The following is a 15,722-nucleotide window of genomic DNA, read 5'->3' on the forward strand; positions in this document are numbered from 1 at the left end:
AGCGCTGGTATGTCAAATCAATAATCAGTAAACTCAACAAAAAGTCACGTAATTTTTTCTTTTTTAACCACGGAAGAAATCACAGAATTGGCCAATAAAATTGTAAATGCTGTTGAACCACAGAATATAATGGAAATTGACTCAAACGTAAGTGAAGTGCTGTCATTGTGAGGAAACAAAACATTTGTTTTGGAAAATAATGAGTCCAGGATTGCTCATTCATCCCCGAAACACTTGACCGTCCTGAATTGGTTTCCTGAACTAAACAATTTGAAAAAGTGACTAAACTACGAAACTAAAGGTAGCAAGAACAATCACGCCTCATCTGGTTGTGTTGTTGTGAACGACATCATTGATGTAATATCAATGTACAAACAGCAGTCGCAACTTGAGAGTTTTAAGTCGTCTCCAAACTTGTCAAGCTCAGAACAACTGAACACATACCCCTTCACAATCACTGCGCTGTGCACATCTGGTCTGACTGCGCTAACAAAATAAAAGTTTCAAAAAGTACCTTACAAAAGTACAATAATTTACCTAAGGCACTTGTTGATACATTTACACAGCTATTATGCCATGATCCACCCAAACATAAAATCACCCATATAGTCATCTTTATACTTGTTTAAACCAATATAGTTACCTTGAGTGCATTTTACTGTAGATTACAGTACTCACAGGTAGCACGGAGGATCCTCCAAGCGTCATTGCTACAACATGGCCCCTAGTTAGAAATCACCTCGTGGCTAATTCCTCAAAGTTAGAACAGGGCTTCCATGTGCTGAAACCATGGGCGTGTGTTGTTCTGCAAAACCTTGATCAACACACTGCAAAAATGAAATCTAAGTAAGATTAAATATAATGGGTTGTACTTGTATAGCGCTTTTCTACCTTCAAAGTACTCAAAGCGCTTTGACACTACTTCCACATTTACCCATTCACACACTGATGGAGGGAGCTGCCATGCAAGGCGCCAACCAGCACCCATCAGGAGCAAGGGTGAAGTGTCTTACTCAGGACACAACGGACGTGACGAGGTTGGTACTAGGTGGGATTTGAACCAGGGACGCTCGGCCACTCTCCCACAGCGCCACGCCGTCCCATCGCCCAGCCCTATTTGAGTCACTTGAGAAAAGCGCTATCCATCCATCCATTTTCTACCGCTAACTCCGTTTTGGGGTAGCGGGGGGCGCTGGCGCCCATCTCACCTACAATCAGGCGGATAACACCCTGGACAAGTCGCCACCTCATCGCAAAGCGCTGTATAAATATAATTCACTTCCCACTTCATCGTGCCGTGATTTTACCAGTCCGGCCCACATGGGAGTAGATTTTTCTCCACGAACAGCTACGAACTATGGGAGACCGTGCTTTAAGCTCCGCTGCTCCCAGTCTGTGGAACGCTCTCCCTGACCACTTGAAGGCACCTCAGACTGTGGATGCTTTAAAAAAAAAGGCTTAAAAACCCATCTTTTTAAAAAAAGCCTTTTTATAGACATGCGTGCTGGGTCTAGCTATTGGGCTGTTTCTAGTTTTATAATTTATTTACCGTATTTCCTTGAATTGCCGCAGGGTATATAGTATGCGCCTGCCTTGAATTACTGCCGGGTCAAACTCGCTTCCCAAAATAATTAGCGCATGCTTAGTATTACCGCCTGGTCAAATTCGTGACGTCACGAGTGACACTTCCCCTGTCATCATTTTCAAAATGGAGGAGGCTGATTTCAATACTGGTAATTTTAAACCGCACTAAGGGAAGAAGACTAAGAGCTATTCAGTAGGATTTAAGGTCCAAGCTTACGTCACACTCAAATTTTTACTGCATACCCTTGGTAAACGCGGAGTGAGAAGAGGTTTTAAAATAATTAGTGCATGCTTAGTTTTACCGCATGCCTTTGGTAAGCGCAGGAGTTAGAAGAGGTTTTAAATTAGCGCCCCGGTGGCAATTCAAAGATATACGGCATTTTTATTATTATTACTATCTGTTTTACACTGTGGCACTTATCTCAAATAAGGGTGATATTTGCTCATTTTCTGTCTGATAAGATAATTCTTCTCACAAAGCAGATTTTATGTTAGTGTTTTACTTGTTTTAAGGGTTCTGGTCCTGAGATTTTATGACCTATATTGAACAAAACATGCTTGAAACTAGAATATCAACTGTTGCAAAGCTGTGTCGTCAACACTCACAAGTATAAAACTGCTTTTTTAAAGTAATCATTTCTTACTTCAAGCATGAAAAAAAATCATGACTGTATATCATTATTTCAAGATAATGGCACTAGCATTTACTTAATTTAAGAATATTTTTCAACATATTGAGCAAAAAGGTCTCTTTTTTTTTTCTACCAAGAAAAGTGCACTTGTTATTAGTGAGAATATACTTATTTTAAGGTATTTTGGGGTTCATTGAAGTTAACTAATTTTACTTGTTTTGGAAAGTCTTGACAAGCCAAATGTTCTTGTTCTATTGGCAGATAATTTTGCTTAGTTCAAATAAAATATCCCTATTTTTGTATTTTTTTCTTGTTTTTGAATACTGACTTTTTGCAGTGCATGACTGTGACAGCTACAACTCTTATTTCGTACCAATGATTGTCACACACGCACTAGGTGTGGCAAAATTATTCTCTGCATTTGACCCATCACCCTTGATCACCCCCTGTTAGCTGTGTTGTTAGCATTTTGTGTTGTTAGCATTGCGTGTCCCCACGTTGTCATTCCACATCACTCACAAGGCTCAACAATGTCATAGAGATGTGTTATTGATGTTGAAGATGAAGTGCATATAGAGGTCATCTCTGTTATTTTTTTTTAATATTGCCTGCATAGAGGCTCCCCAATGTAGAGACGTGGTATTGATGAAGCAGGAGTTGAAAAGCAAGTTCATCAAAACGTTTATCAACTTGAATATTGCAGTGAAGATGGCATTGATTTGAATTTAGGGACAATGGTGTATCCCGCAGCCTATTGTCAATCATTATTATTTTGGCTTATTTGTAATGTTGCTGTTAGATTGCAGTGCCCATGTTTACATTACTTTAGAGCAGTGGTTCTCAACCTTTTCTGAGTGATGTACCCCCTGTGAACAATTTTTTTAATTCAAGTACCCCCTAATCAGAGCAAAGCATTTTTGTTTGAAAAAAGAGATAAAGAAGTAAAATACAGCACTATGTCATCAGTTTCTGATTTATTAAATTGTAAAACATCCATCCATCCATTTTCTACCGCTTATTCCCTCTTTGGGGTCGCGGGCGGCGCTGGCGCCTATCTCAGTTACAATCGGGCGGAAGGCGGGGTACACCCTGGACAAGTCGCCACCTCATCGCGGGGCCAAATTGTATAACAGTGCAAAATATTGCTCATTTGTAGTGGTCTTTCTTGAACTATTTGAAAAAAAATAAAAATAATAAAAAATAACTAAAAACTTGTTGAAAAATAAACAAGTGATTCAGTTATAAATAAAGATTTCTATACATAGAAGTAATCATCAACTTAAAGTGCCCTCTTTAGGGATTGTAATAGAGATCCATCTGGATTCATGAACTTAATTCTAAGCATTTCTTCACAAAAAAAAAATCTTTAACATCAATATTTATTGAACATGTCCACAAAAAAATCTAGCTGTCAACACTGATGTCAACATTGTTGTATTTTTTTTTCAGAGTTTATGAACTTACATTCATATTTTGTTGAATTATTATTTAATAAATATATGCCCGATTGTAGCTGAGATAGGCGCCAGCGCTCCCCGCAACCCCGAAAGGGAATAAGCGGTAGAAAATGGATGGATGGATATTTATAAAGGATTTTTGAATTGTTGCTATTTTTAGAATATTTTAAAAAAATCTCACGTACCCCTTGGCATACCTTCAAGTACCCCCAGGGGTATGCATACCCCATTTGAGAACCACTGCTTTAGAGGGAAGGTGTGTTGATAGAAGTCACCATCCTGTCATTTTGCACATCTAATTAGAGTCTAGACTGTGTAATAACTGGCATGTTGATATATCCATCCATTTTCTACCGCTTATTCCCTTTCGGGGTCGCGGGGGGCGCTGGCGCCTATCTCAGCTACAATTGGGCGGAAGGCGGGGTGTATGGAAAGTATTTTGCCAACTGCTCCCAAGCTCAGTCAATAAAGCATGCTGTTTGAATCACACGGTGGCGCTAAAGTCAATGTTTGTGACTGACGGCCCACATTTACAAACCCTGTTCTCTTTTTCGCAGGGACCGTGTGCGACTTCCGTTTGAGCTACGGCAGAGTTCTGAGCAGACGCAGCAAGATCATCGCCGTCAACCGAGACAAGACGCAGCTGCTCAAAAACTCTGATATGTTCTGGAAACCAACAATAGCCATTCAAGGTATGCTTAATGCTGATAGGAAATTATTGGCATGGACAGTTATCTTTAAACAGTTAAAGATCTTAGAACCTCCATGTTTTTGTTTTTTTGTAGGTGATGCTGGCTCATTTTTAGTACAACTGTCCAAAGGATTGAAGGGCCATCGCTGTCCAGTAGAATGGTCTGAAAGCCTCAAAGCAGGAGATAGCGTCAAAGAAAACACAAACAGGTGAAAATGTTTGTTTTGTGTGTGTGTATTTAATGTGGCAAAATACTGAAAGAGGCAAGGGCAGCATGGTGGAAAAGAGGTTAGTGCATGTGCCTCTCAATACAAAGGTACTGAGTTCAATCCAGGGCTCAGGATCTTTCTGTGCGGAGTTTGCATGTTCTCCCCATGACTGCGTGGGTTCCCTCCGGGTAATCCGGCTTCCTCCCACCTGTAAAAAAACATGCACCTGGAGATAGGTTGATTGGTCCTAGTGTGTGAATGTGAGTGTGAATGTTGTCTGTCTATCTGTGTTGGTCCTGCGATGAGGTGGCGACTTGTCCAGGGTGTACACCGCCTTCCGCCCAAATGTAGCTGAGATAAGCTCCAGCACCCCCCCACTACCCCAAAAGGGAAAACCGGTAGAAAATGCATGGATAGATAAATGAAAGAGGCAATTCTTCAAAGTCAAATCAGTTCTGAAATCACTCGTTTTGCACAAAGATTCAGCAATGGCATCAGTACAACAACAATGTTAGTCAAACTTTTTACACCAAGTACCACCTCAACAATGTACTGTATTTTCAAGGCTATAGAGCGTATTTATGCCTCAAATTTTTGGAGAAAAAAATATTTTCACGTATATTGCTATTATTACAACTTTTATTTTCACAATTTTTTTATTTATTAATTAATTTATTCATTTATTATTTGTATTTCATTTTTACTTTTATTTTAAAATATATTTTATATTACTTGTTAGATTAGCTGAGATAGGCTCCAGCACCCCCTGCAACCCTGAAAGGGACAAGCGGTAGAAAATGGATGGATGGATTATTTGTTAGATTACGTTAATTTTTAGTTGTTCCTCAGTGTGGACGCCTTAAAAGTGGTGTATTTCCTCAATCGTCAGTGCCAAGCCATGTCTTGTTATATATTAACAATAGTGCTTTGTTTGTGTTCTTTAATATTATTTTTGGGTTGCAACTTGCCTCTGCATGAGAGTGTTATATAAATAAAGTTGTATTGATTGATAGAAGAGCATCGCACTCTTAGCATGCAATACAAAGCACTTAAAGGGGAACATTATCACCAAACCTATGCAAGCGTCAATATATACCTTGATGTTGCAGAAAAAAGACCATGTATTTTTTTAACCGATTTCCGAACTCTAAATGGGTGAATTTTGGCAAATTATACGCCTTTCTGTTTATCGGTCTTTTAGCGATGACGTCAGAAGGTGACGTCCCCGAGGTAACACACCCGCCATATTCATTTTCACATTACAAACACCGGGTCTCAGCTCTGTTATTTTCCATTTTTCCTACTATTTTTTGGAACCTTGAAGACATCATGCCTAGTCGGTGTGTTGTCAGAGGGTGTAACAACACTAACAGGGAGGGATTCAAGTTGCACCACTGGCAAGAAATCTGCCGCCAGACCCCCATTGAATTTGCCAGAGTGTCTTCACATTTGACCGGCGATGCTAAGACAGACATGGCACAGAGATGTATGGATAACCTGCAGATGTATTTGCAACGGTTAAGTCAACGAAATCATAAAGGTGAGTTTTGTTGATGTTATTGACTTATGTGCTAATCAGACATATTTGGTCACGGCATGACTGCCAGCTTATCGATGCTAACATGCTACGCTAATCGATGCTAACATGCTATTTACGCTAGCTGTATGTACATTTGAAACTAGATCCCCACATTTAAAGCGAAACAAACACTTACCAATCGACGGATTTAAGTTGCTCCAGTGTCACAAGATGCGAAAGTCCTGATCGTTTGGTCTGCACATTTTACCGGCGATGCTAATAAGGCAGCCATTCTATGGGCCACTTCATTAGGTACACCCATGCTATGGCCGAATAGCGTCAATAGCTATTCGCTCAATAGCTTCAATTTCTTCTTCACTTTCGTTTTCACTATCTGCCTCCATACTCTGACCATCTGTTTCAATACTTGCGTAATCTGTTGAATCGCTTAAACCGCTGAAATCCGAGTCTGAATCACTGCTAATGTCGCTATATCTTGCTGTGGTAACCGCCATGCTGTATTGGCAGCCCTGTATGACGTCACAGGGAAATGGACAGTTGCATCGCAAATAGCGAAAATCAAGAACTTTAAAGCTTTTTTTAGGGATATTCCGGGAGGTGTAAAATTTTGAAAAAACTTCAAAAAATAAAATAAGCCACTGGGAACTGATTTTTATTGTTTTTAACCCTTTTGAAATTGTGATAATGTTCCCCTTTAAACAGCCCTGTCAAGTCTCTGCTGTTTTGTTTATACATCTAGATTTGTAGAAAATGGATGGATGGATATAAAATAGTTGAAATATTGATGACTTTTTAAACATGTGCTCGATTTTGTGTTGTTAAACTGTGTCTTTCATATGTCTTGAGCTGTTTCTTCAGTGAAGGAATGATAACGTTGTGTTCATCAGGACTAAAGCCGCTGAGAAGACGGAGCATCACCTGAACCCCTTGAAAGTTCTCCACCTTCTGGATGAGCTGATGGCGGACGACAGTATCATTGTCGCAGACGGGGGTGATTTTGTAGGAAGCGCGGCTTACATCATGAGACCACGAGGGCCGCTACGTTGGCTCGATCCAGGTCTGCACATCACATGACTTGTGAAGAGCACCTTTTGAATCTTGACTACTGTTTTCTGGTCTCGTAAGGGGCCTTCGGAACGCTGGGAGTGGGAGGCGGATTTGCGCTCGGGGCAAAACTGTGCCGGCCTGAGTCTGAGGTAGGTTTTTTTTTTAAAGTTTTTTTTTAAGGGTTGCAGATGCTCATCGGTTGATTGCTAACGATACTTCATGACTGAAATATGACCTGCTGTGTGTTGTTTTTATTCGAGGTCTGGATTATCTACGGGGACGGCTCCTTAGGGTACAGTGTTGCAGAGTTTGACACCTTCACTCGACACAAGGTACACCTTTACTACATGCATACTACTTCAAATGTATTCCTAAGTATAGAGTAAATATAAAGCGATTTGAGTGTTTAGAAAGGTGCGCTATGAATGTATTTCATCATTGTTATTATTATAATAATGGTAAGATAAATGGTAAATGGGTTATTCTTGTGTAGGGCTTTTCTACCTTTTTAAGGAACTCAAAGCGCTTTGACACTATTTCCATCTTCACACATTCACACACATTCACACACTGATGGCGGGAGCTGCCATGCAAGGCGCTAACCAAGACCCATCAGGAGCAAGGGTGAAGTGTCTTGCTCAAGGACGCAACGGACGTGACTAGGATGGAAGAAGGTGTGGATTGAACCAGTAACCCTCAGATTGCTGGCACGGCCACTCTCCCAACTTTGCCACGCTGTCCCTATAATAAGTAAGATTAATCTGAAACTGTGGTGCAAGTGCCACTCAGGGTAAACCGGCTCTACCTAGTAATACTTGGGAACCCCAGATATTTTTAATTTATTGTTTATTTGACAGGGACAGTGTTTATCACGGCTATACTGGCCCCAAGTTCAGTTCGAAACTCAGGAGACCATTTTTATTTGTCAGCAAATTCTTAAAAACACAAAAGTACTCCTGTTGTAAACACTGGCAAATACATTTTTACCTTCCAAGCAAACAGAAAACATAGGCGTCCAAACTTGTGATTTACAGAACTGACGCGTTCCTCAAGGCACCATTTCAAATCTTCTCCTTTGTGGCAGTTACATATTTTTTTCATAATGTGATTTATGTAAGTAAGGTGTTGTGTAGCGCGTAGTGGTATTGTTAAAGGCCTACTGAAACCCACTACTACCGACCACGCAGTCTGATAGTTTATATATCAATGATGAAATATTAACATTGCAACACATGCCAATACGGCCATTTTAGTTTACTAAATTGCAATTTTAAATTTCGCGCGAATTATCCTGCTGAAAACGTCGCGGTATGATGACGCGTGCGTGTGACGTCACGGATTGTAGCGGACATTTTGTTCCAGCACCGATCCCAGCTATAAGTCATCTGCTTTAATCGCATAATTCCACAGTATTCTGGACATCTGTGTTGCTGAATCTTTTGCCATTTGTTCAATTGATAATGGAAAAGTGGGCTTCACGGTGGCAGAGGGGTTAGTGCGTCTGCCTCACAATACGAAGGTCCTGCAGTCCTGGGTTCAAATCCAGGCTCGGGATCTTTCTGTGTGGAGTTTGCATGTCCTCCCTGTGAATGCGTGGGTTCCCTCCGGGTACTCCGGCTTCCTCCCACTTCCAAAGACATGCACCTGGGGATAGGTTGATTGGCAACACTAAATTGGCCCTAGTGTGTGAATGTGAATGTGAGTGTTGTCTGTGTTGGCCCTGCGATGAGATGGCGACTTGTCCAGGGTGTACCCCGCCTTCCGCCCGATTGTAGCTGAGATAGGCGCCAGCGCCCCCCGCGACCCCAAAAGGGAATAAGCGGTAGAAAATGGATGGATGGATAATGGAAACGTCAAAGAAGAAAGATGTTGGTGGGAAGCCGCCTTTAGCAACACAAACACAGCCGGTGTTTCCTTGTTTCCTTGTTTACATTCCTGAAAGATGACAGTGAAGCTTTACTATGGAACAGAGCGGTCAAGCGAACATATTTCTCTACCACATGTCAATCGGTAGGTTTCGGTGAGAAAATGGTGGTAATAAGTCTGCTCTTACCGTAGACATGAGCAGAGAGTTTGCGTCGTTCCTCCTGCAAGTGCGTTTTTTCTCTTGGGAAAAAAATTAAAAATCTCAGCCCGGCTGCCTTCGCCTCATTGAGAAACGTGGCTTCCCTTGGAGACACTGGCGGTCACCACACCCGTGGCCACACCCCTCCGACTTTCAGGTTGTACAGGTACGACCATGTAACCTCACTAAAACACTAGTAACACAATAAGCAGATAAGGGATTTTCCAGAATTATCCTAGTAAATGTGTCGAATAATATCTGAATCGCTCCCACTGCCCTCGTCTTTCTTTTTTTTTTCTAGTCCTTCACTCTCACTTTCCTCAACCACAAATCTTTCATCCTCGCTCAAATTAATGGGGAAATCGTCGCTTTCTCGGTCCGAATCGCTCTCGCTGCTGGTGGCCATGATTGTAAACAATGTGAGGATGTGAGGAGCTCCACAACCCGTGACGTCACGCGCACATCGTCTGCTACTTCCGGTACAGGCAAGGCTTATTTATTGGCAACCAAAAGTTGCGAACTTTATCGCCAATGTTCTCTACTAAATCCTTTCAGCAAAAATATGGCAATATCGCGAAATTATCAAGTATGACCCATAGAATGGACCTGCTATCCCCATTTGAATAAGAAAATCTTATTTCAGTAGGGCTTTAACCTTCCAAGCAAACAGAAAACAGGGGTCCAAACTTGTAACGCATTCCTCAAGGCACCCTTTCAAATCCTCTCCTTTTTGGCAGTTTCACATTTTTTTTGTAATGTGATTTATGTAAGTAAGGTGTTGTGTAGCGTGTAGTGGTATTATTAAATAGGTACCGGTGTCTAATCAACATTTCCGTTTTTCTTAGCGCTAAAATGCAAAAAGTTGCTGGACATCCATTGTTTAATTTTATTTAGACACGCCTCCAGCTGACTACAATCTAACGCAGGGTTAGGGAACCTATGGTTCTAGAGCCAGATGTAGTTCTTTTGATGACTGCATCTGGCTCTCAGATAAATCTTAGCTGACATTGCTTAACACGATAAGCAATGAACAATTCCGCTGGTAATCACAGTGTTAAAAATCACGTTCAAATTATGAAACATTCTCATGCATTTTAATCCAACAATCCGTTTTCTATCGCACCTGTCCTGATGTGGCATTAATGGTGAGAAGTATTATATTTATTATTGGTTAACTTTAGAATAACAATGTTATTAAAAAGAACCAGAGACTTATTATACTCCAAAAATGTTGGTCTTACTTAAAAATGCACACATTTAGTTGTATTCAGTGTTAAAAAATATTATATGGCTCTCATGGAAATACATTTTGAAATATTTGGCTTTCATGGCTCTCTCAGCCAAAAATGTTCCCGATCCCTGATCTAACGTATTGGCCAGTTTTAGGGGCATGTAGAGTTTGGTGTCGTCAGCATAACAGTGAAAGCTAACACCGTATTTGCGTATAATGTCACCACCTAGTGGCAGCATGTAGATGTTGAAGAGTGCAGGGCCAAGAACCGAACCTTGTGGAACTCTCCGCATGATACTTTAACAGACTCCGAGGTCACATTGTTATGGGAAACACACTGCATCCTGTCAGTAAGATAGGACTTAAACCAGGAAAAGGCATATCATACCAATAGGTGTTTTGATACGTTCTGATAGAATGTTATGGTCGATCATATCAAAAGCAGTGCTAAGATCAAGTAGCAGCAACATGGATGACGCATCAGCATCCATAGTTAGCAATGGATCATTAGTCATTTTTGCCTAGAGTGATTTGCCCTGAAACCGGACTGAGAGGGTCCACAGAGATTGTTAGACGCTAAGTGTTCATTTAGCTGCCGTGCAACAATTATTTTTAGGATTTTCGAGATTAAGTAGTTTACAATGAGATCAGGATCGAAATTAGGTCTTTTGAGCAGAGGATGAATGACCGCTTTTTTGAATGCGAGGGGAACAGTACCAGAAGAATGCGATAAGGTAATATTTAGCACTGATGGTCCTAATATTACAAACAGCTCCTTGATAACTTTGTTTGTTTTGATGCATTTACAAGTGGCAGGTGTTCCTCTAATGTTATTTTTTCTGGGTTCTATTAACTGCGTTAATCAAACCCAGTTGTAGCTGGGACGCATTGTCTTTAATCTCCTTTCTAATGAGTTACATTTTCTTATGAAAGAAATTCATAAAGTCATCTGCTGAGTGGGCGGAGCGATTGGGAGGAGTCCCTTGTTGGGTTAGCGATGCTACTGTACTGAACAAAGATTACAGTTGGTACAAAATGCAGCTGCTAGACTTTTGACAAGAACAAGAAAGTTTGATCACATTACGCCTGTACTGGCTCACCTGCACTGGCTTCCTGTGCACTTAAGATGTGACTTTAAGGTTTTACTACTTACGTATAAAATACTACACGGTCTAGCTCCATCCTATCTTGCCGATTGTATTGTACCATATGTCCCGGCAAGAAATCTGCGTTCAAAGGACTCCAGCTTATTAGTGATTCCCAAAGACCAAAAAAAGTCTGCGGGCTATAGAGCGTTTTCCGTTCGGGCTCCAGTACTCTGGAATGCCCTCCCGGTAACAGTTCGAGATGCCACCTCAGTAGAAGCATTTAAGTCTCACCTTAAAACTCATTTGTATACTCTAGCCTTTAAATAGACTCCCTTTTTAGACCAGTTGATCTGCCGTTTCTTTTCTTTTTCTTCTATGTCCCACTCTCCCTTGTGGAGGGGGTCCGGTCCGGTCCGATCCGGTGGCCATGTACTGCTTGCCTGTGTATCGGCTGGGGACATCTCTGCGCTGCTGATCCGCCTCCGCTTGGGATGGTTTCCTGCTGGCTCCGCTGTGAACGGGACTCTCGCTGCTGTGTTGGATCCGCTTTGGACTGGACTCTCGCGACTGTGTTGGATCCATTGTGGATTGAACTTTCACAGTATCATGTTAGACCCGCTCGACATCCATTGCTTTCCTCCTCTCCAAGGTTCTCATAGTCATCATTGTCACCGACGTCCCACAGGGTCATTATTGTCACCGACGTCCCACTGGGTGTGAGTTTTCCTTGCCCTTATGTGGGCCTACCGAGGATGTCGTGGTGGTTTGTGCAGCCCTTTGAGACACTTGTGATTTAGGGCTATATAAGTAAACATTGATTGATTGATTGATTTTTATTGAGTAGGATGAGATTGGAGTAGTAATTAGTTTTAGCTAAGTTAACCGCTTGTTTATAAGTTTTTAAACTATCACTCCATGCTTAAAGGAAACCCTCAAGTTACGTCAAACGCCATTTGCGTTCCAGCTTTCTACATAATAGTCTAAAAGTTCTGTTTTTTCTGTGAACCAGATTCCTCACCCAGGCTAAGAGACACTGTAAGTGCCTTTTGTCCGGGCTTGTAGTTAGTCAAGTGTGACTCAAACAGTAATCTATGTTTCTGGTAAGAGTGATGGCACCTATTAAGGAAGCAGCATGTGTTTGATGTGGTAGACGTCAATGGAGCCTCGGATCGAAAATAAACTTTATTCCCTTGGAGTTTGTGAGGCACACCCCGAAAGGGAATAAGCGGTAGAAAATGGATGGAAGAGATGAGATGAACCTGACACCCACTCGTTTAGACGCCCCTTTATTATTCTCAAGTCAAAGGAAAGAGCTGAAAAGAACATGTGGGGATCACCAGACTGGATTCTTGGCCCCAAAGCAGTGGAGGATGACACGTGTGAAGAAGGTGGCGCGGCACTGAAAGCAGATGAAGAAGAAAAAGAAGAGGAAAACGGAGACAAGGTGGGATGGATAGCGAGAAAGAAGGGATGCTGCCAGCCTGCCATGACAGTCCTCCAGCGAGGAGAAGCACCATCACTTCCTCCTCAGGATAGGAAAGAACGTGTTCAAATAGTGTCACCTGCACCTGACCTTTGACCTTTTAAATTCATCAGAATAGTTGTTCTCACCTGATTAGATGAACACTTTTATTGTTCTTTTCTACACCTCATGTTCTAGTCTGTGCATAACATGTACAGACGGGCGGCATAGCTCGGTTGGTAGAGCGGCCGTGCCAGCAACTTGAGGGTTGCAGGTTCGATTCCCGCTTCCGCCATCCTAGTCACTGCCGTTGTGTCTTTGGGCAAGACACTTTACCCACCTGCTCCCAGTGCCACCCACACTGGTTTAAATGTAACTTAGATATTGGGTTTCACTATGTAAAGCGCTCTGAGTCACTAGAGAAAAGCGCTATATAAATATAATTCACTTCACTTCACCTTCCCGGTTAGGGTGAAGGCCATCCCCTCTTCAGCAAGCCTGGTTTGCCCCAAAAAGAGGGCCAATTTTCAATAGTCCCTGTTCTCTACAAAAACTAGCAAGCACTTGTTAAGCGAGACTAAGCTGCTAAACCCGTCATCATTGCCTCTTGTAGGCAGGGGACCAGAGACAAGTACTCGATACCAAGACATCTTTCTAGCGGGATTAGAATTTAGCTTTTGCGCAGCAGCAGACTTTTCCGGACATGATGTCACTCCACAAGGCACAAGTCTTTAATTGTGTTTGTTTGCAATTATTCACAGTTAATTACTTGCTTGCAAAATCAAAATAGCTCTTAAAAAAAAAAACGCCAATATTTTTGACACTAATTCAATTTTATTGTCTGAATGTCACACGTGAACATTTTGTAAATGTTTTTACGTAAATGCATGTCATTTATTTGCTCTAAACCTGGTTATAGTATGAAATGCACATTTTTAAACAATTCTGCAAAAATATTCTAAGTAACACAGTTCTGATGTACTTGTGTTTTGTAGACTATCTTGATTATATCTTAAGTCTCATCCGGGTGTTTTGTTTTTTTTTAAAGCCAAATTTGCCTGTTGGAGTTTTCTTTGCACTGGCGTTTGCATTGACCTATGAAGCACCTTCTGCAAGAGAACTTTGGAATATTGGGCTTGAAGGCATCGGAATTTAATGGCAAATCAAACAAATATCCAAACAAATATTAGTTTTCAATAGAGAGGTCTCTGGGGTTCCTAGTTATGATAGTTTACGCAAAACAGGATAAATTGTAGGGCTGGGAATCCTTAGGTGTCCCACGATTCGATTCAATATCGATTCTTGGGGTCACGATTTGATAATATATCGATTTTTTTCGATTCGATTCTTGATTCAAAAACGATATTTTTCCGATTCAAAACGATTCTGTATTCATTCAATACATAGGATTTCAGCAGGATTTACCCCAGTCTGCTGACATGCTAGCAGAGTAGTAGATTTTTTTAGATCAGTTTTATCAACTGATTGCAATAATGTAAATTAGTTTTAACTATAAAACGAACCAAAAATACGACTTATTTTATCTTCGTGAAAACATTGGACACAGTGTGTTGTCAAGCTTATGAGATGCGATGCAAGTGTAAGCCACTGTGACACTATTGTTCATTTTCATTATTTTTATAAATGTCTAATGATAATGTCAGTGAGGGATTTTTAATCACTGCTATGCTGAAATTATAACTAATATTGATACTGTTGTTGATAATATTCATTTTTGTTTCACTACTTTTGTTTTGTTCTGTGTCGTGTTTGTGTCTTCTCAATTGCTCTGTTTATTGCAGTTCTGAGTGTTGCTGGGTCAGGTTTGGTTTTGGAATTGGATTGCATTGTTATGGTATTGCTGTGTGGTGGTTTGATGGATTGATTAAAAAAAATCAAATTAAATTAAATTTAAAAAAAAGAAATAGATTTTTTTTTTAAATGGAAATCGATTCTGAATCGCACGACGTAAATGATTCAATTCGTATTCGAATCGATTTTTTCACACACCCCTAATAAATTGTAAATTCTAATCCTGTGTATGTTGTTTTGGTGATGACTGGTGAAATGTTGGATGGGTGCGTTGCATTTTTGTACGCGTCATCAGTAGTGTCCCCTTGGGTCACTGGCCGTTTTGGCCTTAACACTAGACGCCCTCTCAAGGGGTGGCCAGCCACAGGGTGATCGGCCCCTGGCTTGCGTCAATCCGAAATAATCATGAGAGTTGCTAGGTGTTGAGTAGCAGACTATTCATGGGACAATGGCAGGGACGTATTTTTCCCTGAGTCAAGCCTAAGATCAATCAATCAATCAATCAATCAATGTTTACTTATTTAGCCCTAAATCACTAGTGTCTCAAAGGGCTGCACAAACCACTACGACATCCTCGGTAGGCCCACATAAGGGCAAGGAAAACTCACACCCGGTGGGACATCGGTGACAATAATGACCCAGTGGGACGTCTGTGACAATGATGACTATGAGAACCTTGGAGAGGAGGAAAGCAATGGATGTCGAGCGAGTCTAACATAATACTGTGAAAGTTCAATCCATAATGGATCCAACACAGTCGCGAGAGTCCAGTCCAAAGCGGATCCAACACAGCAGCGAGAGTCCCGTTCACAGCGGAGCCAGCAGGAAACCATCCCAAGCGGAGGCGGATCAGCAGCGCAGAGATGTCCCCAGCCGATACACAGGCAAGCAGTACATGGCCACC

At 41.3% G+C, this 15,722-nt stretch overlaps 1 protein-coding gene across 2 annotated transcripts in view; it reads left to right on the top strand.

Annotated features, from left to right (window-relative positions):
- The window catches only part of ilvbl (ilvB (bacterial acetolactate synthase)-like), a 55,198-nt gene that overhangs the window by 38,151 nt on the left and 1,325 nt on the right, over positions 1-15,722 (top strand). For both annotated transcript variants that reach the window (XM_061878730.1, XM_061878729.1), the window contains exons 9-13: positions 4,231-4,365; positions 4,459-4,573; positions 7,001-7,170; positions 7,239-7,309; positions 7,421-7,492. In XM_061878730.1, coding sequence (XP_061734714.1) covers positions 4,231-4,365; positions 4,459-4,573; positions 7,001-7,170; positions 7,239-7,309; positions 7,421-7,492 — 563 coding nt within the window. The remainder of the gene's footprint in view (positions 1-4,230; positions 4,366-4,458; positions 4,574-7,000; positions 7,171-7,238; positions 7,310-7,420; positions 7,493-15,722) is intronic.

The sequence above is a fragment of the Nerophis ophidion genome, linkage group LG18 (genome assembly GCF_033978795.1).
Source record: "Nerophis ophidion isolate RoL-2023_Sa linkage group LG18, RoL_Noph_v1.0, whole genome shotgun sequence".
In the NCBI taxonomy this organism is placed as follows: Eukaryota; Metazoa; Chordata; class Actinopteri; order Syngnathiformes; family Syngnathidae; genus Nerophis; species Nerophis ophidion.